The 27,953-nt window shown below is 38.3% G+C and overlaps 16 protein-coding genes and 1 non-coding gene across 17 annotated transcripts; 6 read left to right on the top strand and 11 right to left on the bottom strand.

Annotated features, from left to right (window-relative positions):
- Positions 1-96: 96 nt before the first annotated feature.
- SOMG_03516 (uracil phosphoribosyltransferase) lies at positions 97-1,110 on the bottom strand (the record flags this gene model as incomplete). Its single annotated transcript, XM_056182306.1, has 3 exons — positions 97-154; positions 249-751; positions 1,012-1,110. 3 exons carry the CDS (start codon positions 1,108-1,110, stop codon positions 97-99), a joined length of 660 nt encoding a protein of 219 aa, XP_056037696.1.
- A 395-nt stretch (positions 1,111-1,505) lies between these two features.
- Positions 1,506-2,143, bottom strand: SOMG_03515 (transcription elongation factor, Elf1 family; the record flags this gene model as incomplete). Its single annotated transcript, XM_056182305.1, has 4 exons — positions 1,506-1,657; positions 1,852-1,922; positions 1,977-2,023; positions 2,078-2,143. 4 exons carry the CDS (start codon positions 2,141-2,143, stop codon positions 1,506-1,508), a joined length of 336 nt encoding a protein of 111 aa, XP_056038027.1.
- A 549-nt stretch (positions 2,144-2,692) lies between these two features.
- Positions 2,693-3,763, bottom strand: wis2 (cyclophilin family peptidyl-prolyl cis-trans isomerase Wis2; the record flags this gene model as incomplete). Its single annotated transcript, XM_056182304.1, has 1 exon — positions 2,693-3,763. The coding sequence occupies one exon, from the start codon at positions 3,761-3,763 to the stop codon at positions 2,693-2,695; it is 1,071 nt and encodes a 356-aa protein (XP_056038511.1).
- Positions 3,764-4,092: 329 nt separating this feature from the next.
- On the bottom strand, positions 4,093-6,265 carry guf1 (mitochondrial elongation factor GTPase Guf1; the record flags this gene model as incomplete). The annotated part of the gene is made up of 3 exons (XM_056182303.1): positions 4,093-4,131; positions 4,242-5,666; positions 5,771-6,265. The coding sequence occupies 3 exons, from the start codon at positions 6,263-6,265 to the stop codon at positions 4,093-4,095; spliced, it is 1,959 nt and encodes a 652-aa protein (XP_056038109.1).
- Positions 6,266-7,308: 1,043 nt separating this feature from the next.
- not3 (CCR4-Not complex NOT box subunit 3/5) lies at positions 7,309-9,406 on the top strand (the record flags this gene model as incomplete). The annotated part of the gene is made up of 4 exons (XM_056182302.1): positions 7,309-7,330; positions 7,390-7,427; positions 7,475-7,669; positions 7,796-9,406. The coding sequence occupies 4 exons, from the start codon at positions 7,309-7,311 to the stop codon at positions 9,404-9,406; spliced, it is 1,866 nt and encodes a 621-aa protein (XP_056038090.1).
- Positions 9,407-9,904: 498 nt separating this feature from the next.
- On the bottom strand, positions 9,905-10,057 carry snR90. The gene has a single exon (XR_008803702.1). It is a non-coding gene; the product is annotated as a box H/ACA small nucleolar RNA snR90 (small nucleolar RNA).
- A 306-nt stretch (positions 10,058-10,363) lies between these two features.
- vps28 (ESCRT I complex subunit Vps28) lies at positions 10,364-11,119 on the bottom strand (the record flags this gene model as incomplete). The annotated part of the gene is made up of 1 exon (XM_056182301.1): positions 10,364-11,119. The coding sequence occupies one exon, from the start codon at positions 11,117-11,119 to the stop codon at positions 10,364-10,366; it is 756 nt and encodes a 251-aa protein (XP_056038115.1).
- A 744-nt stretch (positions 11,120-11,863) lies between these two features.
- Positions 11,864-12,106, top strand: coa3 (cytochrome c oxidase assembly protein Coa3; the record flags this gene model as incomplete). The annotated part of the gene is made up of 1 exon (XM_056182300.1): positions 11,864-12,106. The coding sequence occupies one exon, from the start codon at positions 11,864-11,866 to the stop codon at positions 12,104-12,106; it is 243 nt and encodes an 80-aa protein (XP_056038113.1).
- Positions 12,107-12,296: 190 nt separating this feature from the next.
- SOMG_03509 (TREX2 complex subunit-like (poorly characterized, implicated in transcription or splicing)) lies at positions 12,297-13,574 on the top strand (the record flags this gene model as incomplete). Its single annotated transcript, XM_056182299.1, has 1 exon — positions 12,297-13,574. The coding sequence occupies one exon, from the start codon at positions 12,297-12,299 to the stop codon at positions 13,572-13,574; it is 1,278 nt and encodes a 425-aa protein (XP_056037958.1).
- A 245-nt stretch (positions 13,575-13,819) lies between these two features.
- noc202 (Noc complex subunit Noc202) lies at positions 13,820-15,406 on the bottom strand (the record flags this gene model as incomplete). Its single annotated transcript, XM_056182298.1, has 1 exon — positions 13,820-15,406. The coding sequence occupies one exon, from the start codon at positions 15,404-15,406 to the stop codon at positions 13,820-13,822; it is 1,587 nt and encodes a 528-aa protein (XP_056037961.1).
- Positions 15,407-15,701: 295 nt separating this feature from the next.
- hrd302 (ERAD E3 ligase adaptor subunit Hrd3) lies at positions 15,702-17,654 on the bottom strand (the record flags this gene model as incomplete). Its single annotated transcript, XM_056182297.1, has 1 exon — positions 15,702-17,654. The coding sequence occupies one exon, from the start codon at positions 17,652-17,654 to the stop codon at positions 15,702-15,704; it is 1,953 nt and encodes a 650-aa protein (XP_056038696.1).
- Positions 17,655-18,190: 536 nt separating this feature from the next.
- On the top strand, positions 18,191-18,484 carry SOMG_03506 (uncharacterized protein; the record flags this gene model as incomplete). The annotated part of the gene is made up of 2 exons (XM_056182296.1): positions 18,191-18,330; positions 18,376-18,484. 2 exons carry the CDS (start codon positions 18,191-18,193, stop codon positions 18,482-18,484), a joined length of 249 nt encoding a protein of 82 aa, XP_056038699.1.
- Positions 18,485-18,923: 439 nt separating this feature from the next.
- On the bottom strand, positions 18,924-19,679 carry ypt4 (GTPase Ypt4; the record flags this gene model as incomplete). The annotated part of the gene is made up of 2 exons (XM_056182295.1): positions 18,924-19,531; positions 19,580-19,679. The coding sequence occupies 2 exons, from the start codon at positions 19,677-19,679 to the stop codon at positions 18,924-18,926; spliced, it is 708 nt and encodes a 235-aa protein (XP_056038050.1).
- A 675-nt stretch (positions 19,680-20,354) lies between these two features.
- rpb10 (DNA-directed RNA polymerase I, II, and III subunit Rpb10) lies at positions 20,355-21,061 on the bottom strand (the record flags this gene model as incomplete). The annotated part of the gene is made up of 3 exons (XM_056182294.1): positions 20,355-20,380; positions 20,432-20,585; positions 21,026-21,061. 3 exons carry the CDS (start codon positions 21,059-21,061, stop codon positions 20,355-20,357), a joined length of 216 nt encoding a protein of 71 aa, XP_056038068.1.
- Positions 21,062-21,264: 203 nt separating this feature from the next.
- nan1 (U3 snoRNP-associated WD repeat protein Nan1/Utp17) lies at positions 21,265-23,940 on the top strand (the record flags this gene model as incomplete). The annotated part of the gene is made up of 2 exons (XM_056182293.1): positions 21,265-21,398; positions 21,672-23,940. The coding sequence occupies 2 exons, from the start codon at positions 21,265-21,267 to the stop codon at positions 23,938-23,940; spliced, it is 2,403 nt and encodes an 800-aa protein (XP_056037816.1).
- Positions 23,941-24,541: 601 nt separating this feature from the next.
- On the top strand, positions 24,542-25,404 carry vma3 (V-type ATPase V0 subunit c (proteolipid subunit); the record flags this gene model as incomplete). Its single annotated transcript, XM_056182292.1, has 5 exons — positions 24,542-24,558; positions 24,604-24,609; positions 24,651-24,782; positions 24,996-25,320; positions 25,396-25,404. 5 exons carry the CDS (start codon positions 24,542-24,544, stop codon positions 25,402-25,404), a joined length of 489 nt encoding a protein of 162 aa, XP_056037817.1.
- Positions 25,405-26,233: 829 nt separating this feature from the next.
- On the bottom strand, positions 26,234-27,877 carry vht1 (plasma membrane vitamin H transmembrane transporter Vht1; the record flags this gene model as incomplete). Its single annotated transcript, XM_056182291.1, has 1 exon — positions 26,234-27,877. One exon carries the CDS (start codon positions 27,875-27,877, stop codon positions 26,234-26,236), a length of 1,644 nt encoding a protein of 547 aa, XP_056037814.1.
- Positions 27,878-27,953: the final 76 nt, after the last annotated feature.

Genomic DNA, 27,953 nt, shown 5'->3' with positions numbered 1-27,953 from the left:
TTTTTGTTATTTCAGCCTGATATGATTTATGTAACGATGAATACCATGAAATACTTCATGAATTGATATGATACTTAGCTGCGTAGATCTCCTTATTTAAACTTTTGTGCCAAAGTAAATGTCGCCAAAGTCACCCAGTCCAGGAGTAATATAACTTAAACAATCAGGTTAGTAAAAATGTTTACGAAATTATCCAGAAAAATAGCTAAGAAGGTTATAGATTCCAATTCATCAAAGCCTAGCCATACCCTTTGTTATCAAGTCCTTCGTCAATAACGGCCGTCACGATTCGAATGTTTGGGAAACGCTTGTGCACATTGTGGAGGCCTTCTGGAGAAGCGATGACATTGAGAAATATGATTTGTTCCTGCTTACAGCCCATACTGATCAATATGTCCATCGCACACATGGCAGAACCACCAGTAGCAAGCATGGGATCTAATAACAAGACATAACGGTCGGCAATGTCATCTGGTAGTTTTTTATAATGAAGGACAGGCTCTTGAGACTCTTCGTCTCGCTGAATTAAGATCTTGCCAATACGCACTGATCGACAGCAATCCCGTAAACCTTGCTCCATACTTTCGCCGGCTCTCATAATGCTAGCACCGCAAATTCTTCCATCAAAAACGACACCATCAAATTTGACGTTTTGCGCAGTCGTCACTTGTGCCGGTGAGACTGGAAGATGATTCAGTCCTTCTTCGACGATTAAACGAATGATTCTATTTGCATAAAAGATGAATTCTGACTACTCATTTCGTTAGAAAATAAAAGTTCTCTTTATTCTAATAGCTGAAATCAATCACAGAAAACACAAAAGAGAAACTGAAGAAAATGTTGTTTTTCTTTTTCATTCGCTTCTTGAACCATTCCGTTTAAGAAGACTTTTATTCATTTCTATGTACAAAACATTGTATCATGCTTCTTCCTTTTACGTATCATCTACAACGCATCTTTTGCTCAAAGTAGATGCGGCTGCGAAATCCAGCGTTAACGTTCAATACTTACACGAGGCTTCGTCCGATCACGAATGATCGTAAATAAACCTTTCAACTGATTTGTTTGGTTTAAAACATAAACATTTTTATGGTCTTTTGTATGTGACATTTTGGGTTTTGGTAGAATCGATGTTCCCTTTGGAAAACGAACTTGAAAACAACACGGCGAATTTCGTTACACCGTGGAAATGCATATAACGTATGAAAAACAATTGCAGTATGTCATTTATCATAAAAACTCGACTCCTTATTCAAGTTTGGGTGAATTTGGGAAATCCAGCGAATAATAAAATACAAACCTGCATAAGGAAGAAACGAATAAATAATAATAAAATTCAAAGAAAGAAATGTGTCGTAGGTCCAAAAAAATAAAAGCAAAATTCGGTAACTTTAGAACACAAGCAAAGTTGCGCAACACGACTTTTGAAGATGCAATTCTCTTCGCAAGATGCTCCAAAGAAATACCTTTTTTCAAGGTCGCCAGATTTTTCCCTTCTAGTACCCTTAATAACCCTCATCACGGGAAAAATTGCCTTCATGTTCTGCATCTGCCTCAGCGAAAGCACCATTTCCACTTTTATCATCTTGACCTTGATGAGCTACAGTGTCGCAAGCATCAATCCAATCGCTGTACACATCGATAGGTGCGGAAAGAGCTAAAGCAAAATGTTAGCGCATTCTTTTTCGTTTCCAATTTTTTCACAGGCCACCACTATCATATCCAAGATCGTGGACCTTCCATCTCTTGACGTCCGATTTTATCGATTTTCTATACTGTTCGTTCTCTTGGAATAATTACCCAAAACTCACTTGAATGCTAGCCCTTGACTCTGTAATTCATACGACTTACCTGTAATAATGCATTGATGGCTTTGGCCGCAAATCTTACAATGCAGGTTACCGACACCAGATTGTTTGTCTCTAGTTCACACAATTAGTCCTTTGTACTTTCTTCAAGCTCATGCTTTTCCATACAATGTGCAACTGACGCTTTTTTCATGGTTGCAGAATAAACACGTAAACTTCAATCTGTTAGCAAACGAAGAGATTTATTTTTCATAGAAGAGGTTTCTTACAGTCGTTTCTAAAGGGGCGGCCCGTCTCGTAGGGCGAACTCTTTTGCTTGCCTTTCTTTTTCCCATATTTAATTTACCGCGTGTTTGTTTACGGTGGAGGTTTCATTAGCCTTAGCATCCTTTTCGTGTTCTGAAGGGGAAGGGTAGTGCAAATTATGAGAAAGTCTTAGGATCGCAGGAAGAAGCTTTACGAGGGCAATGGAGCATATGAAAGGACATTTTCATTTGTCATTTCATGCTGTATAGAATTGTGGAATCTCAAGCTTCTCTTAAACATTTTTGGTGCACAATTCCGGCTGATCATAGACGACGGTGTACCCTTTCCCATGGACTATCGAACGAGTCCATAATCATGGTACTGAGAGAATGGTAAATCAATATTTTCATATTCATTTTCTATGATTATTCTTAATTGCAGGATCTGTCTTCCTTATCCTTACTTCTTCCGTCTGTAGTTAAAAAAAATGAGCATACATTCATCATCTATTTATTCAAACATCAGTAGCATGAAGAAAAAACAAAAAAAAAAAAAAAAAAAAGAAATTTATTATTAACATAAACCATTATTAGCCTTTGGCTCGTGACTTTGTTGCTTTTCATACTGACTCAATAGTTTTACTGAAACATTTTAGAGAAAGCCTTTTGTTGACGCTTCTTGAAATCTTGCTTTTGTTGACGAACTTCGGCAATTTTTTTAGTGACGCCAGCATCTTTCCCAGCTTTTGCCAAAAATTCTTCAGCTTCATCAAAGTTCTTCAAAATGCTATGAGCACTTCCAAGGCGGTAGTAAGCCTTTTGTTTTTCCAACACGGTAGCACCGTCGGCATTCACAACAATATCGCAATTGCGGATAACCTCTTTGGCATTGTTTTGCTTCAAAGCAATAAGAGCTATATTGAGATAAAGACTGTATTTCAGACTGAAGTATTCTTGCCAAAACTTATCGGGCTGCTGAGAGTCGTCATTGCGAACAGGATGTTCAGCAAGGTAACGTAAAGCCTTTTGCCATTTGACAACAGCCAAGTCCAAATTCTGTTGTGCAAATTGAGTATTGCCAATCTTCTTCAAATCACTAGCAATCTTGAATATAGCAGTCTCAGACTTGTCGCCCTCATAGTCAGCTGGGTATTCGTCAAGAGCGTCGCCAGTAATATCAGGTTGAGGAGGTTCAATTTGCTCTTCGCTGCAAGTGCCACACTCTTCAATGACAACTGGAACAACTGGATCATCGCTAGTGGTATCCATATTTTCAATAGCACGGACGGTAGACTTTCCACCAACAACGCGACCAAAGACTACATGCTTACCGTCCAAGTGAGGAGTAGGAACAGTAGTAATGAAGAATTGAGAGCCGTTAGTGTTTGGTCCTGCATTTGCCATTGACAACAAAAAAGGCTTATCGTGCTTTAATTCAAAGTTTTCGTCTTCAAATTTTTCACCATAAATGCTTTCTCCGCCAGTTCCATTACCACGCGTAAAATCACCACCTTGAAGCATGAATTGCTTGATGACACGGTGGAAACGGGATCCCTTATAAGTAAGTTCACGACCGTCTCTTTCAAATCCATCACAAAGTGAAGCAAAGTTTTTGACAGTCTTCGGGACAACGTTTTCGAACAACTCGAAATAAACCGTTGGTTGGACCTTCTTGTCAATGCTGATCTTAAAATAGGCAAAAGTGCTCATTTTGGTAAATTAACTTATTTGTTTCCTTTCAATTCTGTTGCAAAATGATCGTTTGTTTAGAATGTCTTTTGTGCTGTGTAAAGATTGAATTTATCAAGTTCAGGGTGTATACTCTCTTGCTTATGCAAATAGAACGCTAAATGAATTTAAACAAAAATTGGTTTTCCTAACGAACGGTTGTTTTGTCAACGAAATATATACAATAGCTGGTTAAGAAATAAAATCTTCTAAGAAGCTTCTAGAAGTACAAAGAGTCGGTAAACTCTATGCCTAAATATTAAGTTGTTAGGTAGGTCGAAAATAGAAACTATTATTTCCGTAGTTTTGATTTAATTTGATGTTTTCTTCATCATAAATTGGTAAAATACCTGGATGTGTTAGTAACTGTTGGAAATGTATTCGTTCGAGAATATCAAAACACCAGTAGAAAACGAGTGCCTAACATCCTTGTACAATTTATAAGCAATCAAAGACTTACCGATTTATCAATTGAAACATTACTACTTTGTCGTAGGCGACTCTTTCCCTCTTTTTGCTTGTTTAGTAGTTTCTGCTTTCGAGTCCAATCTCCACCATAACATTTAGCAGTGACGTTTTTCCGTAAAGCTGCAATGTTTAATCGAGCTAGTACTTTGCTTTCTACGACAGCTTGAATTGCTACCTCATATAACTGCTTTGGTAATAGATCGCGTAGCCTGTGGATCCATTCACGTCCTCGATTCAGTGCCAAAGAACGATGAACCACCGTACATAGCGCATCTACCGACTGACCATTAACATGAACGGATAGCTTCACAATGTCTGCTGGAGCATATCCAGCATCTTCGTAATCCAAAGTAGCATAACCACTAGTTTGACCCTTTAATCTTCCAAAAAAATCTTCTACCAAATGTGCCAGAGGGATGTGGTACTTGAGCATGCATCTAGTTTCCGAAAGAAAAGTACAATCTGACTGAAGACCCCGACAGGACTCACACAATTTGATAACGTCTCCTAAGTATTCAGAGGGAATAATTACGGTCGCTTCAACGATAGGTTCAAAGAATTCTTGATTTCTCATCCGTCGAGAGGGAAACACATTTGGATTAGATACGATTTCTTCTTTGCCATCCTGGTAACGAATAAGATAAGGTACCGTAGGAGAGGTTATTACAAGCTTTCTATCATATTCATCTTGCAGTCTCTCAACAAAAACGGAAAGATGTAAAGTCCCCAAGAATCCTAATCTCCATCCCATGCCCAAAGCAGACGACGTTTCTTTTTCCACGTGAATGGCACGATCATTCAGAGTTAATTGCTCTATACAATCATTTAAGCGCTCAAAATCAGAAGAGTCTGTTGGAAAGGCTCCTACGAAAACCATGGGCTTTGGTACTGAGAAGCCTGGTAAAGGCTCGACGGATTGTCCTACAGTAGTAAAGGTATCTCCAATAATAGCCTCGTCTATATTTTTCATATTTGAAACAACATATCCCACTTGTCCTGCACGTAATTCGGCTGTTTCTGTCATATCAGGATACATAATCCCGACTTGCTGAACTTCATACTTTCTGCCTGTATTGACACTCAATAATTTTTGTCCCTTTTTCAGGGTACCATCCATAAGTCGAACTAAAGAAATTACTCCCTGATAGTTATTATACCAACAGTCAATCAAAAGACTTCGTAGAGGCTTCGATTCATCGCCTTCTGGAGGAGGAAAGTGGTGAACAATTTCAGGTAAGATCTTTTCAACGTTTTTTCCTGATTTTGAAGATATAAATAGTGTATTAGATACATCTAACTCAAATGTTTGCTCGATTTGATTTAGTGTTTTCTCAACATCTGCCGTTGGCAAGTCAACTTTGTTAAGTACGGGAAGAACCACAAGATTTTGGGCGAAGGCCATATAAAAATTAGAAAGCTATAGTCATTACGTTAGTATGAATGCCTACTAGAATTCACGTATTCTTAATACAAGTGATCAGAAGCGTCCATCTGTTCGTAAGTATCACTTAATAGACGTACCGTTTGAGCTTGGATTCCTTGAGATGCATCCACAAGTAATATACATCCTTCACAAGCTGCTAAACTATGCATCACTTCTTCACGGAAATCAACGTGACCCGGCGTATCAATCAAGTTAAGCAAGTAAGGCTTATTCTGATAGTGATAGATCATACTGCAAGTTTGGGCCTTCACCGTAATTCCTCTCCTCCTCTCGACAGCTAATTTATCCAAAAATTGGTTCTTGGCATTGTTCTTATCGATAACACCGGTGAGTTTAAGTAGACAATCGCTTAAAGTCGACTTCCCATGATCAATATGTGCAATAACAGCCCAGTTTCGAATTTGTTCTCTGGGAATGCTTTCTAGGACAGACAAAGCTGCTTTACCGTCTCTCGGCTTCTCTGGTTTACCAAACACTGGCGCGCCGGACAACGAGCGTTTACCTGGAGAAAATAAGAGAGATGTAAGTCTTATAAAGGTCCTCTTTGGAAGAAAATGAAAACGAAGGATCATCTATCCATAGACTGTTGGGTATATATACTATGAAAGAGGTATATGGTTCTAAATTTGGGATTGGATATGTCCAACAGTCCTAGGAGAACCCAATGCGAAGCCTAAAAAAGAAGCTAATAAAAGATGAAATATACAATTGATAACATTATATTTATTTTTGAACAAGTATTCTACGAATTCCTTAACTGAATGACAAACCAAATTGGATTCAAGCGTACAGTAACCATTGAAGAAGAAACAAAATTATAATTTTCTTCTATTAAAAGATGCTGATTTCCCATGGCAAGTTTCCATTCGTATCAAAGAAAAGATGATCTGAGCTTGGTCTTCCTAGGAGTTAGCAGTCTTCCATTTCATGAGCAAACATAATTCTCTTCGTATGGAAACAAGATTGTACTTTCTCATAGTTATGCTCTTACTACCCCTCGCTTGGCAGTGTAGATTTCGTTTCTGTAGGAACAGGTGTAATGGTATTCACGAAATGGTTAGCAAACTGTTGGATGACGAAGACTACATGTTTTGAAATAAGAATCTTATTAAAGGGAATCATTTGTATATCTTAAAAACCGGTCCACGTCTTGATGGATTCACAACCCCTTTCAAACTTATGGCACATAGCCAAGATCAAACAAGGAAATACCAACTATGCGAAAGGAATATTGAAGCTATAAGAAAAGTAAGGGTCTCAAAATAGAATCTTTTTACAATACTTGCTTCCTTGTTCCCTCGGACTTGTGGTTCTCTTTACCCAAGTTTTCGTAGAAAGACCGCAGCCCCTTCGAACTTGCTTACTAGGTTTTCTCTTTATTGATTTATAATATCATCAATTCAAATTCCTTCTTTATTAATTCACTGCTTCTATTGTTTACGACGTGTTACTTGATATTTTGTTACCTGGGAAAGAGTATGGTTTTTTTAGACAATGAACCAGAGGTCGTTAGCAAAAGCGTTCCGCTCACCGACAATAATAGCATTTTCAACTTAAGCCTGCCGACAAAGTCTACTTGGTATTTCTTCGCGTATTTTATGTTCATATTGACAATATGTCTGCGCGAAAATTACAAGGTACGAAGCTGAAAAGCAATCGTCGGCTGCTGTGATGGAATACTGACAAATTGTTGTAGTGGAAATTGAAAAAACGTTTAAAAAAGTGACAGATGGGGTAATTTGCAAATGAAATGGATGTAGCAGTGATATTGACCAGAAAAGATTGTCATTTTTGACGAAGTTTACGAAAAGCTGAATGCCAGCGCCAGTGCCTCTCAGAAAGAAAAACTAGAAGGCGATTTGAAAACGCAGATTAAAAAGCTACAGCGTTTACGTGATCAGATCAAGACGTGGGCCAGCAGTAATGATATTAAAGACAAGAAAGCTTTAATAGAAAATCGCCGACTGATCGAAGCGGTACGTTTTCCATGGCCTTGTTCTTTGTCTGGTCTATATGCTGTCTTTTCCTTCCTGTGAGAAGAAGTTGAGATTAAGGACGGGCGAGGTTGTGATAGTATGGTGTGCTAATTCGAATACTTGTAGAAAATGGAAGAATTTAAAGCCGTGGAACGAGAAATGAAAATCAAGGCATTCAGTAAAGAAGGACTGAGTATTGCCTTAAAGATGGATCCAAGAGAAAAGGAAAAGCATGACACGATTCAGTGGATTTCGAGTGCAGTAGAAGAATTGGAGCGCCAAGTGGAACTGTTAGAAGCCGAGACGGAGAGCTTGCGTGCCACATTCAAGCGAGGAAAACGTGATCTTTCTAAGCAAGCTTATCTTTCCGAACTGGAGTCACGTATTGAAACCCACAGATGGCATCAAGAGAGACTGGAGCTAATTATGCGGCGCTTAGAAAACTCTCAAATATCTTCAGATGCAATCAACAACATTCAAGACGATATTATGTATTATGTCGAATCCAGTCAAGATGCTGATTTCGCTGAAGACATGAACATTTATGATGGACTTGATTTAGATGACTCTTCAGGAATTTTTGATGCAGAGAGATCTGAAAACTCTTCTTCTCCAATCTCTGACACCTCTTCACAGAAAGACGATGAAAGCGTACCGGTTGTGGATTCCCCATCTCCGATTGAATCATCATTAAAAGACGTTCTGTCATCCCCAACTTTCATGGCTTCGGTACCCCAAGCACATGAAGAAGAATTGGATGCCCCAGATATTTCATCGCCTCCCCCCAAAGAGAATTCGCAAAATGAGATTGATGGTTCTAGTAGGCCACAATTGTCCAATAATACACCATCTTTTGCTAAAGCAGCTGCCGTAGCTGCTCCCAGCAATTCCGCCAGCTTTGTTACTTCAGCTCCGACAATCCAAAATAAGCAAACTGTTTCTCCTCGAATTTCGAATGCTTCTGCTCCAAAGGAAAAGAAGTATGCGTTCGCTGCCGCTGCTGCCGCCGCTACTACTTTATCAAAAGATCCTATTGGCACACGAGCGGACGTCCCTGCTTCTCCAAAGGTGGGATCTGGCAATATCCAATCCAAATCGGATACCACAGGCCATTATTCATCGCCGAAGCCTCAAGAATCAAAACCAGATGCTATGCCTGAGGTTTCGGAACAAATCCCTGAAATAAATCATGATAGTATCACAGTAGAAGAGAGCTTATCCCCACCCCCGGAGTATATCCAAGATTTGGTAGGAGCGCTAAATGCTTCAAAAGGTCGACTTCAATACCCCATGAATAAAGAAAAGTTGACTGAGGCACTCAATATTAGCTGCGTGTACGTACCTGACGCAGTCGATGCTGCAAAACCAAAATTTTATGTACCTAAAGATCCTTATCCAGTACCTCACTATTATCCGCAGCAGCCTCTTCCCTTGTTTGATTCTCCAGAAATGACTGAAGTTGTGGATCCAGATACACTGTTTTACATGTTTTATTATTTACCTGGCACATATCAACAGTATCTCGCTGGACGGGAACTTAAGAAACAGAGTTGGCGTTTCCACAAAAAGTACACTACTTGGTTTCAAAGACATGAGGAGCCCAAACTGATCACAGACGAGTATGAGAGTGGAACTTATAGGTACTTTGATTTCGAGGGCGATTGGGTGCAAAGAAAGAAGGCCGACTTTCGTTTCATGTATGAGTATCTCGAAGACGATGAGGATTGGAGTCGGTGAACGTATTTATTCTCAATTGTTACGACCATAAATAAATTCTTTGGGCATAATCATGTTCGTTTCAGTTTCTAGTGATTCATTATTACAAAAACGAATTCTTTAATTATGAGTAATATAGCAGCAATACAAATCTACTTACTTTTTGGTAAACCTAGATATACTTTTAATTATTACTACTCTTCATTTACAGCAAATAACGTCAAAAAAAATAAAATTGGGAGCAAAGCACAAAGCACAACTAAGGGTGTATATTAAGCTAATGTTTCTAGCGATATATTAGTAAAGTACTGGGGGAAAAAACAAAAAGATGCATAGAAAGAAATCAGGAACACCAAGCGTATAAAGGCGTTCTGCAAATGTATCATCAATTCCTTCTTTTCTCGTTGAAAAGAAAAGCAAGATGAGACGGGTGCCAGCATATTGTTCATCATATTTCAATGCATCTCGATAATAAAGAAAACTTACCATAATTTAATTCAATTTTCGAACCCACTGTAGAAAATGTGTCATACAATAATGACCCGTACGCGATCTGTGCTCGACAGAGTCAAGCCACGCAAGGGTAAAGTGAGTATGATAATCATTTTTCTATGCACTGCATGAAGGAAACAAGTCCATAATCTGTGAACAGTTTCTGATTAATAGTGCAAAATATAGTTTAAAAGTAATATAAAATCCATAAGTTTCATGTTTCCTCCTGAGCTGTGTAGAAAAAAGCTACCTTACACGAAAGACAAGATAAAAAAGGTCATTCATTTTTATTCATAACTCGTAAACATTATAATATACATTCAGGAGCGATTAAAGAAATGATCTTTTCGTTCACATTGGTACAAGATATGTTTACGTTCCGAATTGAGCTCTTAATATAGCGTCGAAAAAGACAGTCACGTCTATCATTTTTTAATTCTCGTTAATAATTATTATGAAGTATTGGGCGTGCGTTAGTAAACAAAATTAGAGTAATCCATAGCATTCTGAATAGGTTTCTTCGAGATTTTGCAGTAATTCTTCCTTTTGTTCTTCATTCAGTTGATCCGTTGACTCCATATGATTGATAAAAATGAGCCATTGGACTAGCTTGCTTCTACCGGATACTTGCTTATTGAGCAACTCTGTAAGGTCGTCCATGCAAATGACCAACTCTGAAAGAAGCGGATGTAACTGATCTTTGGCAACGAAATTCAAGCGAATCGCATCCAAAGTGGTTATGAAATTCTGTACAAGCTCGGCGATAGATTTAGCTGTAGAAACAGGAGGGGTTGTCGAGGGTGCAGAAATGATAGCGGTTTCTCGGTCGTGTAGAAATTCATTGGAATCTACTTTCGAGTCCCTGGTCTCGGAAAGGTGATTTGGAAGGGTAGATGAAACCTTGGTAGTTGTAGCATTCTCTGAATGCTCTTGAATGCGCTTCATGGCTCGAGGACATTGTAACTGATATTTCGAAAAGAAATCTTCCAAAGGGCCAAATCTTTTCAATAAATCCTCGTCCTTTAAACAAGAATCCCATTGTTGAAGAAGTAAGTTTGAAGCAGACTCAAAGGCGTCCGGGGTGATGGCATCCTTCGTAAACACTATTTCCAAATTCTCCAAGGTAATAATTATACTGTAAAGAGAAGCAAAATCTTCTCGAATTTGTTGGCCTACACACTCCACATTTGGGGTGTCCTCCTGGTTTTCTTCTAAAAGGCCAATGTCATAGTAGTCAGTCATTCTAAGACTGTTTTAAGAGGTATCCACGATAGGAAGAAGAAAGAATGGCTCCCAAAGACACCTAGTAGCCAAAGAAACTCTATAAAAATGGAAATACGGTGTTTAAGAGTTTGACGAGGAGAGTTGGTGAAGTGGAACATTCAAGCAGGTGCTTTTGAAATGGTAAAGATAATAGATCGTCATGTAATTGTATTCTAAAATACTTTTTCTCTTATTGATGTTTGAAGAACATTGCTCTATACGGCAAGCAATACATTTTCTGCGCTCTGCATTTGCACTGAGTATTGATTGATCATTTGAAAGAAATTCGGATTTCCGTTTATTGAGATTTGTAACTTAATCCTATATTCATACTTTCATTAGGAAGAAACTGGTTCCGTTCATAAGTAAAAACGTATCAGTCTACACATGTTGCTGAATTGACAGAACGACAACATCCATTTGGTCTCCTTTTTTTTTATTTTTTTATTTTTTTATTTTTTTATTTTTTTTTTCTAATGCTTTTATAAATCCCCGGTTATGATTGCCTACCACTTTTTGTTCCTTTTATTTATTATTTTTTTATATTTTTCATTTGTTTTGTAAACAAAGATATACTGTGCTTTATTCTAGCACAGAAACCCTCATAACGATAGTTAGCACACGAATTCCAGCCAGCTAGCACTGACGTTTCGAATCATCTTGCCAAAACCAAACACGAAGTTTGGAAAAAAAGTCATTGAACACGCCCTGTTTTCTTCAAGTATGAGTCAAAATAGCAGAGCATTCGAAAATGCTCGTCGACCTTTCCGTACCAAAAATTTGATCACGGCATTGGGATTAGGTGGACTCGCTCTTGGTACATTCGCATACTCTATCTATAAAGTGCACCAAGATACCCTTGAAGATGTTGTAATGACTCCAGAAATCCGTGAAAAGATTGAGCGCGAACGGAAACAGTCTCAAGAACTGCAAGACCAGAGTTCAATGAAAAATCCTCCAACTTAAGGTAACGCTGTTACTCTGGACAAAGGTCGCATAGTTCGTGGAGCGCGACACTGACGAGCACTTTTTTTTTTTTTGGAAATTTCACTGAAAAGATCGCAAAGACGTCTAAAACTTCAAAAACTACATATAAATACGAAAAAAACTCCTTCTTTTTTGACCGAGCATTCCTTATTTCTTCAGCGTTTTAACAATGACGACACCTCGGTTAATGCCCTTGAATATTTACTTTTCTTCTATCAATAATGCGGTTGCACGTTCGAACAGCATGGTATTGGCAAAATTTCTGTCGGTTCCCTGGGGAAAAGAACTAGGCGACGTCCTAAATTTCGACGTTCCGGGAACTTATTCTTCCGACGACATTTTAGGACTTACAGTGCAGCGATCCATCATTCTTCAGAATTGGAGTGACTCTGTTTTGCTTCATTTAAAGGTATTACTTGCCTTATGCCGTGATCGAGACCCAGTTGCTGCATTTCGTCTTCAAGTAGATCTTGCTCAAAACATATTTCGTGAATTCTCTTCAGGAAATTGCACTGGTGTTCATTTGCCAGTACTGTTCATAATCTGCAAAGACTTGCGGTTTCTTGCTATTCATGCTCAGAATACTATGTCTGTTCGCAATCAACAAATGAAACTCATATCCAATGATCCTGTACAAGAAAATTCACACCTCGAACTAGCTACACGACTGCTTAACAGGGCTTTTACAATATGTATCAATGATCGAGCACCGTTAGCTATTTCACGTAAATGGGGTGCTTATTATACCATGGGTTTGTTGTTCAAGTTATATTTACGCTTAGACTGCGTTCATTTGACGAACAATGTCTTGCGAGCAATGAAGGTTGTCGAACTGCCAGACATTTCTCTGTTTCCCAAATCTCATATTGTCATTTTCCGTTACTACCTTGGTATCGTGGCCTTTCTAAATCAAAGCTACAAGAACGCATCTGCAGAGTTGGAAACCGCATTTTCCTTATGTCACAAGCATTATAACCGTAATTTAGAATTAATCCTTTCCTATTGGATCCCCACTCGAATTCTAGTCTACCATCAACTTCCCAGTCCTACATTTTTGTCTAAATACCCTTATTTAAAAAACATATACGTTCCGTTATGTCACGCCATTAAGAAAGGAAATCTTGGGGCTTTTGGTCAATGTTTAAAGAAAAATGAATCTTTGCTAGCCAAGACAAAGACCTACTTGACTTTGGAAGGGACTAGAGATTTATGTTTGCGAAATCTATTTCGAAAAACATGGATCATTCTTGAAAAATCAACTCGGCTTCCCACATCCGTCTTTCAAACCGCTTTAAAAGTTGCTGGATCTGATCTCGATTTACTACACGTTGAGGCTATTTTGGCAAACATGGTTAGTAAAGGCTATATGCGTGGTTACGTTTCTCGTGACCGTATGACTGTTGTTTTGTCTGCAAAAGATCCATTCCCAAAAAGAACTCCATTGTAACTTCCTTCCTTTGACTATGACAATTAATGACTGTATAATTCTTAGACAATTGAATATATCAAGCTTCTAAATCCTATTCACCCTAATGATGATTAAATTGCATTTTATTAGTATACTTTATTTCCAATTTCCGTAATACTTATTAACCCAAATGATTTTGCACCCAATCCTTTCTCCATTTAATTTCTGTAAATGAGTAAACAAACTGTTATTTTTTACCAAAGACATATCCGTTTGCTCTATTTTTATTTAACGGATTTGCCAATAGGTGTGCTTCGCCAGTCAAGATCCCGCTCAAAAGCAATTACTTGTGAATGATCTTTCTGAGTAAACTCAATATTTAAACGTTTCTGTTGAATGAACGAATATGTATCCTCTAATTTTTGCAAAAACTGGGATATACTATTTTCAAAAGGGTAACGAGAAACAAAAATTCGTAACTGACTAATGACTGGAACAACTAATTCAGGGAAAGCGATTGAATTGGAAAACGTTGCATAATATTCCGTCATCATTGAAAGGTATGTTTTCCTAAGATTCTTGCGATAGGATTGGGAAGCTAGACATTCCTTAGGGATATGTAATGTCGTTAAAACGTCGAAGCTATACGCCGAATCCTCACCACGGGTTAAGTTACGGCTCTTCTTTAAAAAGAAAGGAGCCATTTCAACAAACTGTGAAGACAAGGGAATATAGAGATGAGTGCTTCGACAAATCCGAACTAGTGAAGAAAGAAGACGCAGCCTCAGGGGATAATATTGTTCTGTTGGAATAAGTCTCATGGTATCTAAAATAAGATTAATTAACTGAGGAGAGATCTCTTTGCAAATAATTTGTAAATCTTCCCATAAAAGACATACTACCTCAGACCAAAACTGTAGGGACAAACTGAACTGCCAGTTGTAAATTAATTTATGGGCATCGACATTATCAGCCTGCTTTAAACAATTCTGCAAATGAACGTTTAGTTGATCCGTGTAGCTTAAGAATATCTTTTTGCAGGTGTCAGGACTTAAGGATAACAGTTCAATTAGAAACAATTGCATTTCCTCAACAGTATCTAAATTTCCACTTTGATTCGGCGACGACTTAAAGAAGGATAGCAATTGAACATAGAAGTGTTGGAATGTTGTCACTATTAATGAAGGACTAGCTTTACAGACATTATTTATGATCGCCTGAATTTGTTCGCGAGCATCTGGATAAGAAATGAAAATTTGACAAGCTTTCGCAATAAAACCAGGTGGAAAAGAGGAAAAATTTTTGATGTGCGAAATAACTTCCTCGACAGACGACAGAACTTGTATATCGCCTCCAGAAGATAAAACCTCATTCATCAGGAGGCTAGCAAAGCTCTTACGACAATCTTGTAAAAAGCTAGAACGCTGATCAAAGTCCATCTCTGTCAGTTTCTTATTCAATTCCTCAGGTAAATTCGAAATCAGAGAATCAGGCTGTTCAGTACCAGACAACTTCCGACAGAATGCTATGGCTGCTTCCAATTCTTTTCCTGAATATCTTAAAAGACCATCTTCAGACTCCTGAGCTTTATCATTGCCTAATGGCGCATGATCATGCTCTTTCACTAAATCTCCACTTTTCCGGGAGGCTGCCTTCGACGGATCTAACTTGGCGTAAAATTCAGACACATCCTCCCTTTGAAATCGCTTGTTGGGATCATCTGAAATCGACTTTTCCTCTTGAGTTGTTGGAGATTTCTTCGTTTTTGATTCATGGCTTCTCTTCTCCTTCGCCAATTGTCTTCTTCGCTGCAAAGTGTCCTTTAAATGATTCTTATTAAACTTCTTGGTAGCTTTGTTAGCTTTTCCCATTGTACAAAATTTTAGGTCCAAATCAACGTTTGGAACAAATGCGTAGTGAAAAAGTAGTTCAAGTTGGTTTCTTCCAACTCCCAAACGAGGTTACAAAAGAGGTAACAACTGAGTGAACAAATATGTATTGAGAGAGAAGTTAGAAATTTTTTTCATAAGTATAACTTGATATTAAATGTATTTACATAGGAATTACAAAAACTTTTGTTTGCATGGCATTAAGCGTTAGTAACTTAAAAAGCATCAGGCAGATCAATCATAGACTTGAAACATTCAACAATGCGTGAAATAGTCATTATCGTAAACGTAAAAAAGAAAGACATCTTAAATAAATTTGATGAAGGAATACCAATGAAGTGATCATTCTGAAGGGGATGTAAGCAATCTGATTAATAGACAATTCATCCAGAAATCGTTTAGCAATATGAGTATCTCGTTCTCGTCCCCTGCCAAATTCATGCATGTAGGCCATATTCCAAAGGGCCATTCCAGTAGCACCTCCTTTTCCGGAAGCATTTTCATAGAATCGATACGCTTTATCATAATCCCTATGCACACCAATGCCATAGTAATAATAATCGCCAAGTTTTAGGTTTGCATCTGCATCTCCTTGTGCAGCGGCTCGTGCATAAAACTCAAAAGCAAATACATCTGAAAGAGTTTCCTCCTCTGTATTTTCAGGATAAAGGTATCTTCTCAATGAGTCAATTAAGTATTTGTTACCATCTACGAGATATGCTGCATTGACTTCTGCAATCGAGTAGCCTAACTGAGCAGAATACAAATAATACATAAGGCTGTTTTCCAGACAATAATGATCTACTTCTCTGACGGCTAAACTCATTGTGGAAGACGTGGAACGAACTGTTTCCACAAACTCTTTATACAGCAAAGCAGCTTTCTGTTTAGACACGGAAGTTCCAATTCCATCAAAATAACAATCAGCTAATAACTTAGATGACAATAACGCCTTTTCCTTATTTGCTAAGGTAAAATAATGAAAAGCAATGTCAAAATCCTCATTTTCCATAGATAGCATTCCAAGGAAAGTGAGTGCATAACCGTTCTTCATACTAGCAGCCTCTTTTATATAACTTAAACCCTTTTCAGTATCTTTCTCATCTGCATTTAAGAGCCCATGGTAAAATATGTATCCCATTCCGTACAGCGCGTTCGAGTCGTTATGAGATATTCCTCGTTTGAGCCAATGCGTAGCATTTTCCAAATTTCTTCTCCTAGAATTTCCAAATATTTGTAAAAGGCCTATATAACCTGCTGATTTCGATAGCAAGTTGGCAATATTTTCGGATGTTACATGGACGGGGCTCTCACTCAAGGATGATAAATCGCGATATACTTTACCAAATATTGTTTCAGCTACCGTATGGTTTCGTCTAAATGAATGCATCCCATGAAGGCGTAGCTTTCCGGCCTCAAAAAGGGTTCCTAGATCCCGTTCTTCCGGAGGATTATAAATTTCCCGAATATAGTGCCGTATGGAATTAAGGGCTCGACTAGCGGTTGAAAAAGAATAAGCAGATGCGGGTCCGTAAACGCCTGTTCCGTCCTCACCGGCAGTATTGTAATTGAGGATTTCAGGCCAAAGGTATTGCGAAGATGCTAAAAGAGATTTTGGACCTTCTCTAGTAAGATCATCAGCGATGAATTTGTAATGCTTTGCAGCCAATAAATAAGACCTTTTAGTATGCATACCAGTGAGATGATGATACGCAAGGAAATGATGAGCGTCAATGGATCCCTGCTTCGCAGCGGCTTCCCAGTACATTCGAGCCAAAGCTGGGTCGTAAGGAGCAGTGTTGTAGTAACTCACAGAATGGTAAAATCCAAGTATTAAGTTGCCAACAACGCTTCCGTTCGTTTTTCGTAACTGGTCATAATAAGCATGAGCCATTCCAAAGTCTGGTTCAAAATCATACAGGCCAAAGAACAGTATATTACCGAGCAAAAGCATAGCATCTGTACAATTTTCCCAAGCCGCTGATTTTAAAAGACTTGTGGCATGTAGTTTTTCTGTAAGTGAACTAGAATCATCCTGTAAGCAATTTTTTGCTTTTTCAAAGCGATCTCCAACAGGTAAATTAAAGTCTTCGCTGAATGGAGCATCCTGCTTTGAAAGTCCAGTTGAGTCTACGAAGAAAAGATCTGTTTCACCCAGAGCATTACTTGAATAAGAGAGAAGTGATACGAGTGAGAAAAATAAGAGAATTATAGGCTTTGAAGCAATCATTTTCAACAACCCAAAAGGATACTAAAGAGTAGCAATTACGACGCCAGTCAACGATGTCTTCAACAAATAAAGAGAAAGAAAAAGGAAGATATTAAAAAAAAAGACAGTAGTAATAAGAGACAGCAACCAACGCTAAGCGTGATGTATGCTAGGAAATTCAATAAAGATGGTTGTTCCAACAGCCAAAGCGTGTGTCTATAGTATAGACTTCTAATGAAGCATCCAAAATCTTTCTTGTATTTTCAAATAGACTATAAAATACTTCACTTTAGGAAATTGTGAAAAGGAAGACGACGTTGAATATTGTTATTTGTTCAAAAAATCAGTTACGGGTTCATACCTATTCCGAAAGATATTAAACAGTTGTAAATAAAAAGAATTACTTTTACCAGAAGGATTCGCTGTCCTAACAAAACATTCAGAATACGTGATATGCGTTTCTAAAGTATAGTAGCTAGCCTAGTGGCAGGATTCACGTAATGTAAGTCAACCAGGTCAATTTCTGCTTAACTTGAAGAACTTCTTTCAATTCTAAAATGGAATCGAATAAAAACAACGTTTTATCTAATTCACCAGAAAACGGAGAAGCTCCTGCCAAATCGAAACCCAGTTTGAAGGATGCAGCTAAAGACCTGAAACCTCATACAATCCATGGTCCTGGAGGAGTCCCTCTTAGGTAAATGAGATTTTACTCAAAGATGTTACTAACTCTTATTCCTAGCAATCCACCAAGACCTTTTTCTCAGGGCGGAAGAGCCAGGACCGACTTTGCTAGACTTCCCGATCACATTGATATTGTAAAACCAGAAGAACAGGAAAAGCAGCAATAGAAGATAATTCTATATACACGAAAACATTTTACGGATGGTACTGTTGTGATGAAATTACTTTGCTAATATGGAAACTGAGTTTGAAAATATGCGAATCACAACTCTATGAACGAGGATTCTACAAATGCATTTAGCAGTAGATGAGTACTATCCATCTTCTATGCGAGTTTTGATGAATGAATTAATGTGACGAAATAAGATACTACATATCGCAAGCAGCGGTTGTTAAATTTTAACATTCCTTCAATTTTGATGTTTGTTACAAAATTGATTATATTCATTATGTAATCATCAGTGTTCATAACAGTAATAGCCATAAAAGTCGTCTAGTAACAATTTGTGTGTAGGATACAGCAATAGTAGGAAGATTACCTGCTTGTACGTAGGATAATAAAGTAAAGTATACAACACGAAATAAAGAGAGGGTGAGTAAGTGAACTCATAAACAACATCGAGAGCGAGTTTGCCTTTCCAATCGAACTAAATCATCCCAATTTGTTATAGAAGCCCACCAGTTTGTAACGCTCGTATTATGTGACGGCTGAGAAGTGCTTAAATCTCCGTATTGTATTCCTAAAGATTGATCTTGGGGATCGATTTCTCCAAGTTCAATTCGTGTCAATATGGTAGATACCACTGACAAGAAACAGTCATCTACCTGAGTACCAGAGTATGCACTCGTTTCATGTGCGCTAGCGATTTGCTTCGCAGAACAAAATTCTGCCGCTTCTTCTGTACTTACTTCCCGTTGTCCTTGTAAATCAAACTTACTTCCAGCCAGAACGACGCATAGAGAAGATGAAGCCATAGCACGAATATCTGACACCCAAGAAGACAGTTCACAAAACGATTCTTTATTTGTAATGTCATACACGAGTACTGCTGCCGCTGCTCCCCGATAATAATTTCGTGCTACACTTCGAAACTTTTCTTGTCCAGCAGTATCCCATAGTTGAAGTTTGATCCTTTTTTGCTGGTTTCCCATACCAACAATCACAATCCTACTAGCAAAATCAATTCCTACTGTATGTTGAATTTCATCATTCCCTAAAAAGGTTAGTATTGCTATTTCTCTTGCCAAATGTCAAATATTACATCGTCCTTTGACAAATCGTTCCAACAGACAGGACTTGCCAGTTCCTGAAGGTCCTGCTAATACAACTTTTACCAAATAATCATAGGACTCTTTATCCATGAGAAGAGATGGGGGAGGGGAAGATAAAATCGTGCCTTGGACGTTTTCGTAATGACAATATCTGATTCTGAGGACTCGAGAATTTGTGCACAAATAAATTCGATAATTTCCCTAAATTATGCCTATATATTAAACAAGTTTCAAAACAAACTTAAAGCTAATAAAAATTCGCAAATCGAATAGCTAGCTGGTTATGAAGACGATTATCAGCACTTAAGCTCTTTTACGATTCGAGACAATGTTTCCATTCTTACACTTCAAGATTAAGTATACAGAATTTATATAACGGTTTACAAATATTTTTCATCTTTCAATATATGAACATAAGTTTACCAAATAACCAAAAAAAATCAATCCTATTGGATTTACCCAAGCATTCTATATGCAAATTATAAGACTTAAAAATAAAATTAACATGAAAAGTCCAGCTTGTCCGGAAACATCCAAATTTAATCGTGCGATTAAACAGCAACAGCTTTCAGTTTTCCATGTACCCATGAAAAACAGTTCTCATAGCTCATAAAAACTGTGTCGAAAAAAGATGAAATCTCTAGGAAAGCCGTAAGCAGAGACATTCACCATAGCCTCCGATTCAAAAATACGATAATATTCTCGCATATCCAAAAAGTGACTCTCATTTTCTTTGGTATAGTTGTTTTAGCCGATATGTGGAATTTACATGTTCTTCTGCTTCGAAAGAGCTACAAAACCGTTAGAAACCATTACTGAAACAGAAACCATCTTCGACTTACGATTATAACAAAGTAACTTTTCAATTAAGTCGACGTGAGTAAGAATCATACGTCTGCAACAGTAGCGCTGTAAGCCCAACTTGTCTAGGGCTTCACCTTCAGTGTTGTCCTCCTGAAGAAGAGTAAGATAGCTATCCCACTTATCGCCGATAACCTAAATTTGTTAGTTTCAACCTTCTTAATCCCACTTGGAACAATAAACGTTAGCATGGAAATTCGTTCCGTTCAATAGTCATCCATATATTCGTGCAAGCATCTTCGTAAAAAGTACCACTAAAACTTGAATCTTTCCAGTCTCATCGTAAATTCAAAATCATAACCTGAATACAGATATCCAGCAGTTATACAGCCATGGCCGTCTATTAAATACCAATTCCTGGATACTAGAAATTTTCAGATGAGCTTACTGCCACAAACTTTCGCCGAAGAAACCGTGCAGTAATCTCTTTATTTGTTTTTGTTTTTTAGATCGATTACTCGTCTTCAACCGTAGGTGCGTTCAAGAGCTAAAAGGTACTTCTTCTAATCACTCGCTCAAACTTGAGACTTTGGAACCAGAAACTTTTTTTTTCCATTCAACGACAGCAATCTTACCTTTCCACAAGAAAAACAACGAATTGGAATAATCATTTTCCTTTTTATTATATGTCCCGTCCCCTCTTGGTGTTTGTTGGTGGAAAGTTAAAAAACCCTCACAGCACTCTTCCTCCACCAAGAAAATTCAGTGTGAGCAGTCGATTCATAGTCTTACTGAACCTATCCTTACCCAACCACCATTGCTTTGTTTACCTTGTATATTTAAATCTTTTTCTTTAGTCCCAAGGAAAGAGACAATGAAAGAGGTGAAAAGAGCCGAAAAAGATCCTTCTATGGGTCGTAAAGAGGTAAAAGACCCTTGGACAAAACATGCCTATTTAGGCGGTCGTATGGTTCCTCAGTTGCCTGCAATTTATTCAAACGATAACAAGTAAGTAAATAATGAATGAACGTAAAAGCCACAGGTTAAGAGACAATTGGATTGGAAGGCAAAACTTTTACTCTTTATAGAAAAGTGTTCAAGAAGCGATTATTTACTCTTATAAACAGCAGGATTGAAAAAGTAAAAGTTTATTTTTACATGTGAATGAAGCTTTGTATGATCAGGTGCAATTATCGAGAAAATGATTTCATCCTGTGCCTTTTAACTTATTCACTCTAGTTCATTCTTCTCATCTTTCTCCTAATTACTAACTGAAACAAGGTTTTTGTTTATTACATATGACACTTTTGTTGGCATATTCTCATTAATTACCGGGGAATGCGTCAATCGAATTTTCTTCACAACTCAAAATAACGATTCCACCCCGGTTGCTGTTTTGCTGTCTCCTCAAAATGCTTTTGAGCTTTATCTTGTGTTTCGTTCTGGATTTGTGTCTGTTCATGATTGGGCTACTACAGAACTTCTCCGTACCATGGAAATTTCCACCCACGTTCATGCAGCTACGTTTTCTGGAAATACTTTATTTGCTGTTACCGATGCTCAACCATCAAAGTCTGGCCCTTCCAACGAGCGTTTCATCCTGTATGCCCTTTTACCTTCCGTGTCTGAAAAGTCATCGAGCTTAAACCCTACCTTTATCTTCAAATTCAATGACTTTATTGCTCTTTCTAGCAGTCAGACATCTGCCAATTGCCCCACTGTGGGTGTTTTAACCAATGACAAGGTAATGTTTGCCGTTAATGTTCCCAAGAAAAAGAAGCACCAGTCGCGTTGGGAAGTCCATGAACACAAGTTTAATCAACCTCAAGCCCTGACTCACATCGCTATCCATGAGACGAAGGTGGCTGTGGCTGATAGTGAAGGGCGAATCCACACCTTTTCTGATTTTACCAGCAGCCGAGTCTCCGGCCCTCGAATTCTGCATTGGCACGCAAATGCTTTAGGTGGCTTGACATGGGCTTTGGATGGCGAATATTTGGTTTCTGGTGGTCAAGAAGGTGTCTTGGTTTTGTGGACTTTGGAAACTTCACACCGACAATTCTTGCCTCGTTTGGGTTCTTCCATACATTCCATCTCTGTCTCCAAGAACTCTGACTCGTATGCTCTGCATCTTGGAGATAACTCTTTGACCGTAATTAAAGCTGTCGATTTGACAGAACAGATCCATGTTCGCGGTATTCATCACATGATTCCTAGTTCTTTCAACAAAGAGGAGTCTGAGGATGATAGAAAAGTGCCTAGTGAAGTCTTTAACATTTCCACCATTAACAATCAAGGAGAAATGATGCTGCTTTATTCGTCTTGTTTTAATGGTCACTTTGTTGCTTTACAGCAATATGATTTAAAGGCCGATGCTTGCATTCGCAATTGCGAGGTCGCTCGTTACTCGTATGGTTCTGTTTCCAAAACAGCAGCAGCATCTCCTAATAATGAGACTGGTTACATTTCCTCAATTGCGGTTGCCAGTTCTAGTGATGATTCATATATTGCAACTCTTGATTGCTGGACAACCAATACCGTTGACCAACATCAGAGGAAGATAAAACAGAAAGCTTTAAAGTTTTGGCAATTTGATGCCATAGCTAAGGCTTGGAAATTGATGACTCGTATTGACCAGCCTCACGACAATAACCAAGGCGTCTTAGGTCTTATAGGCATGACTACTGGCAATAAATTTATCACTTTAGGAACTGATGCGACGTTACGTATTTGGACTTTAAATTCCCGAACTTGGGTTTGCTCGGCAATGCGCCGTTTCGCAAACATTATAGGTTCATCTGCTTCTTCGTTTTCTCATGCTCTTGCAAGTTCTTTGGACGGATCTATAATTGCATTTGGTTTTGATGCTTGCGTGCACTTAGTACATAGCGAGTCTCTTGAGACAATGTTTACCATTGAAGTTCCTCACGGTGGTCCTACTGAGAATATTAAGTTTCTTGGAGAAGAATACTTGGTAATTGTTTCTCAACGTCGTCTGATGGTATGGAACGTGGTTTCTATGACCGCTCAGTGGACACTCGCTGGTAAGTTCACTGGACTTTTGGCCACGAGTCGAAACGGACAAGAGTTTGCTGTAGTAGACACAAATTCTTCTTATTCTCGTTTGCTGATATTTTCGAGTGATTATCCAAACTTACTTTCCTTGCATATATTTAAGAATTCTCCATTGGCCTTGCATTTTGCTCATGGTGCTTTTCTCCTTCTTGATGACAAATCTGCTTTGCATGTCTACGGCGGCACATTGGCTAGTAAGGTTCCAGCTTCGAAACCACCTGTCATCGAACCGACGAAGTCCTTGTTGGGTGACTTTAAGTACGGTGTTTCAGCTGTCATCAAGTCGAATACAAATGCAGCCAATGTTGAACCCATTTATAAGCGTCTCACTGCTAGTATGGTTCACAATTTGTTCAACTTGCCTTCCACATCCCCTGTAGATATGGAGAGCATGTACCATGGCTTTTCACAATTGGCAGTAGGCGAACCTCTTGGTTCTCTAGGCAGCAAAGTTGCATCAATGTCTTCAAATTAGAAGGGGAAGAAGAAAAAATAATACAAAGGAAATTGGCTTAATGTTGATAAACGTATGAATGTGACGTGCCGTACCATTAAAAAATGGATATATTAAAAAATTTGTCTTTTCATATGCAAGTAGGATAAATTGCGCAAAACGTCCTGCCAAAAAATTACTGGAGAAGACTAGTTTTACTCTTTTCTTCATTATACGTCAAGTTGCTGTGCATTATCCTACTGTCTGAGATTAAACACGGGGTTCTCTTGGTTATGGATACTGGTTATATAGGTTTGTTGTTTAACTATACATAGATTTTGCGATAATAAAAAGAATTGGAATTTATGAATTGCTGGATAAGGGATCCAAAAGAAACGATAATAAGTTCAGTACGATAAAACACAAGAATAATACCACGTTTTACTTACATTGTTTATTTCGTTCTTGTCTTATTTTCACTCTCTTGTTTAAAACATCCAAAGTTATATCCTAGATTTTTGGAACTGCCTCACCCTTCCTATGCTTTGCTACAGTAATAGCTAACACTGTTCGTCGACTTGCGAAAAACGATTCAGTACGAAAACAGTAAAAGTACTTCTTTAGTCCATAATTTATATTTAATATGCCTACAGATCTTTGGTAAGTGTACAATGTTAATTGAAATCTTATAACTAACGAGTATAGCCCTGTGTATGTCGGAATTTGATAGCGAAATATTTCTGACCTTCTAGCTACGCTCCCTTCTTTGGTGTAATGGGATGCACCGCCGCAATTGTATTTGCTAGCTTTGGTGCTGCTTATGGTACTGCCAAAGCCGGTGTTGGTATCAGTGCCATGGGTGTTTTGCGTCCTGACCTTATTGTGTAAGTATAGCTCATGAAGATTCTATGCAGACATCGAAGCAATACCGTTTTACAGAATAGTAGCAGTTTTCCTATTGCTTTGGCGATTCACTCGTAGTGAATAGAGCTGTAACCGCCTGATGATATATTGCCCCTTCTCAAAGACTGAGTAACGCTGTCGAGAGTCTTTCATTTATATAAAGCTTTTATCTTAAAATGTCTAACCTGTTTTAGTAAAAACACCATTCCTGTCGTTATGGCTGGTATTATTGCAATTTATGGTTTGGTCGTTTCTGTTTTAATCTCCGGTAATCTTAAGCAAACTCTTAGCCTTTACAGCGGTTTTATTCAGCTTGGGGCTGGACTTTCAGTAGGTTTAGCCGGTTTAGCTGCTGGCTTTGCTATCGGTATTGTCGGTGACGCTGGTGTTCGGGGTACTGCTCAACAGCCTCGTCTTTTTGTAGCTATGATTTTGATTCTCATTTTCGCTGAAGTTTTGGGACTTTACGGTCTTATTGTTGCTTTATTGTTGAACACTCGTGCCACTGATAATGTGACAGTATGTTTAAAGGGGGTTGCTTCAAGCTTCCCTTATTTTTTTATCATAAATGGTGCATTTGCTAACTTTTTGTAGTGTTATTAGGGCGTTTTCTATGTATTCTGGATTCAAGTTCTTTTCTTTATGATCTTTATAAATGTTCAGCTTGATTTTTCTGTTGCTTGAATAGATTCGCCCACTTTTTTTATGTGCCCCTTTACAACACCTAGTAATTGCCCTTAACTATAGATAATTTGAGAAATAATTCCTTATTCTTCCACGACAGGACGAGCATAGTACTTGCCGTATGAGAGAACTGTTGCATTTGTACTCGAAGTATCTTAGTCTCCAAGGATTAAACAAAGTAAATAGGAACTGACGCCATAGGCGTAGTTACTTAATATCATTTCAGATTCTGTATGATGAAGCCATACTTTCTGTGATTATGGCAATTCCGTTATGTACAAATGCTTCAGCTGCTACATTCAAACCATCTCGTACTATCAACCTCGGGCAATTTTTAGCGCAATTGTATGCCCTTTACTAGGCGTAAGGCAAGGTTCTTTAAATTTAGACAACAGCAATTAAGAGAATACTACGTTTTTTTTTATAGCGCGCACCCAGTATTTGGCTACCAAATTGTATTACTTTTAAATGAAAGTCTGGTAAGGAAACATGCTGATATAGACTTACAGGGAAGGATTTGCCAAGTGGTAATTACAATACTAAAACAGTTAAAACAACATTCCGGATTCTGCGTCTCTTAAGGGAGAGATATTCTTATTTATGTGACATTAACCTGCTCAAAAGCAACAATGCACGATAAATCCATAACGAAACGAATGCGTAGATTGGGGAAAACTGAAAACCAATTATATTTAATGCAAAAGAATCAGCATTATTATGATTGAATAATGGTCTAATATCTACACGCTCAATGAGAGATGTTCTCCTCAAATTGTGATTCATACATAGTGGGCTCTTGTTCTTTCGTTTCAGTTGCCCAAAAACTTGCACGAAACTGGCCAAAACCCGTCTTTTCTAAAATATAGACGACAAATCCGGAAATGATGGAAAGACCAATAAGTCCCATGCAAACTTCGTTGCTTTTGTGGTACGTAGTATCTGCAGGCCAACCCGAGTAAAGCGCATACGTTGTCACAACAGAGCCCAAATTTCCTACACCGGATACTAGGGCTAAACTTGCAGCAACACCAACATCACCATATGAAACAACCATCAGCTCAGAGCACCAAGCCATACAAATGGGAACAGTAGGTCCCAAACCAAAACCAATCATCAACAGACCACCATAGCGTGACCAGGGTGTGTGGGCATATGTCGCAACACAAAGACCAGCAATGATTATTAAACAGCTTGAACTAAGGAATGTCAGTCTGTAACGGAAGCGATCATAAAGAGGCATAACTAAAACAATACCCAAAGCATCACAAACCCAAATTGGAGCGTTCAAAAGAGAAACAGTGGTACTCGAAAAGTTGGAATTGATTTGTTCAATAATTAAAGTGCAGTATCCAAAAATACCGTTACCTACACCAACAACACCGAAGTAAATCAAAACAAAAGGCCATACGCGAAGATCCAAGCAAGACTTTAACAAATCCATCCAAGTCCATTGCTTACCTACATTCATACCTGACATGTAGCGGCGATGTAGATGCTTTTCTTTTTGATCGAGAAATTGCATGCGGGTCGGAGACATATACTTCATCCATTTGGGAAGAGGGATATAAGATAAAAGGTCTCGTCTATTTTTTTGATAATTGTCTACTGCAGGTAACCACCAAGGTATAGTGAGAGCTTGGGCAACAGAAACAACGCCCCAAATCAAAAACATCCATTGATAGCCATATAAACCTCGAGCATTATCCATTTTTTGGAAGCCAGCAGAAACCAAACTTACGACAGCAGCACCAATCTGGGCAGCAGTGTAATACCATCCAATTCGTTTTCCCAGGTGTTGGCCCTGGTACCAACGACTCATGTAATAAGCTAAACCTGGCCATAAACCAGACTCTGCAACACCCAAGAAAAAGCGTAGAGCAACAAATGCTTTTGCGTTACCATATTTCGTTCCCAAGACTGTATGACACAAACCAACGACACCAATGGTAAACTGAATACGAGCAACCCAAACAGAGGGTTCGACGAAAACCATCATTAAGTTAGAAGGAACCTCAAATATAACGTATCCCACATAAAAAAGAGCGAGACCTAAAGAAAGAAGATGGGGAGTATAACCGGGTAATGTTTGTATGAGGCTATGACCTTGTTGGGAATTCATGGTGAAAGAAAGCGAGACGGAAAATCGTAAGCAACAAGCTAAGAAGTAAAGAATCCAGAGACAAGGTATAATTCGGATATCACTCTTCAGCCGTAGTCTGCTTAGCCGTTTCTGTTCCTCAGAATTGAAATCTTCTTCCCTTGAAGGAGATCTCGGAATATGGTCATTGGTTTCCAGATCGGTAGTAGCAGACGCTTCAGAATGCTTAATAAAAGCATCTTGCTTGTCATCTTTCTCTAAGTGCTGGTCAAGCGGAAAGGAAACACTATTCATGTTTAATGTGATATATGCAAAAACCTTGGCAAAACGACGTATTTAAAATCAAACAGAGTTAATCAACAATAGGAAG

This window comes from Schizosaccharomyces osmophilus, chromosome 2, assembly GCF_027921745.1.
Source record: "Schizosaccharomyces osmophilus chromosome 2, complete sequence".
NCBI lineage: Eukaryota > Fungi > Ascomycota > Schizosaccharomycetes > Schizosaccharomycetales > Schizosaccharomycetaceae > Schizosaccharomyces > Schizosaccharomyces osmophilus.
Note: the sequence above shows the minus strand (reverse complement) of the source record. Positions and strands in the feature narration are given on the sequence as shown.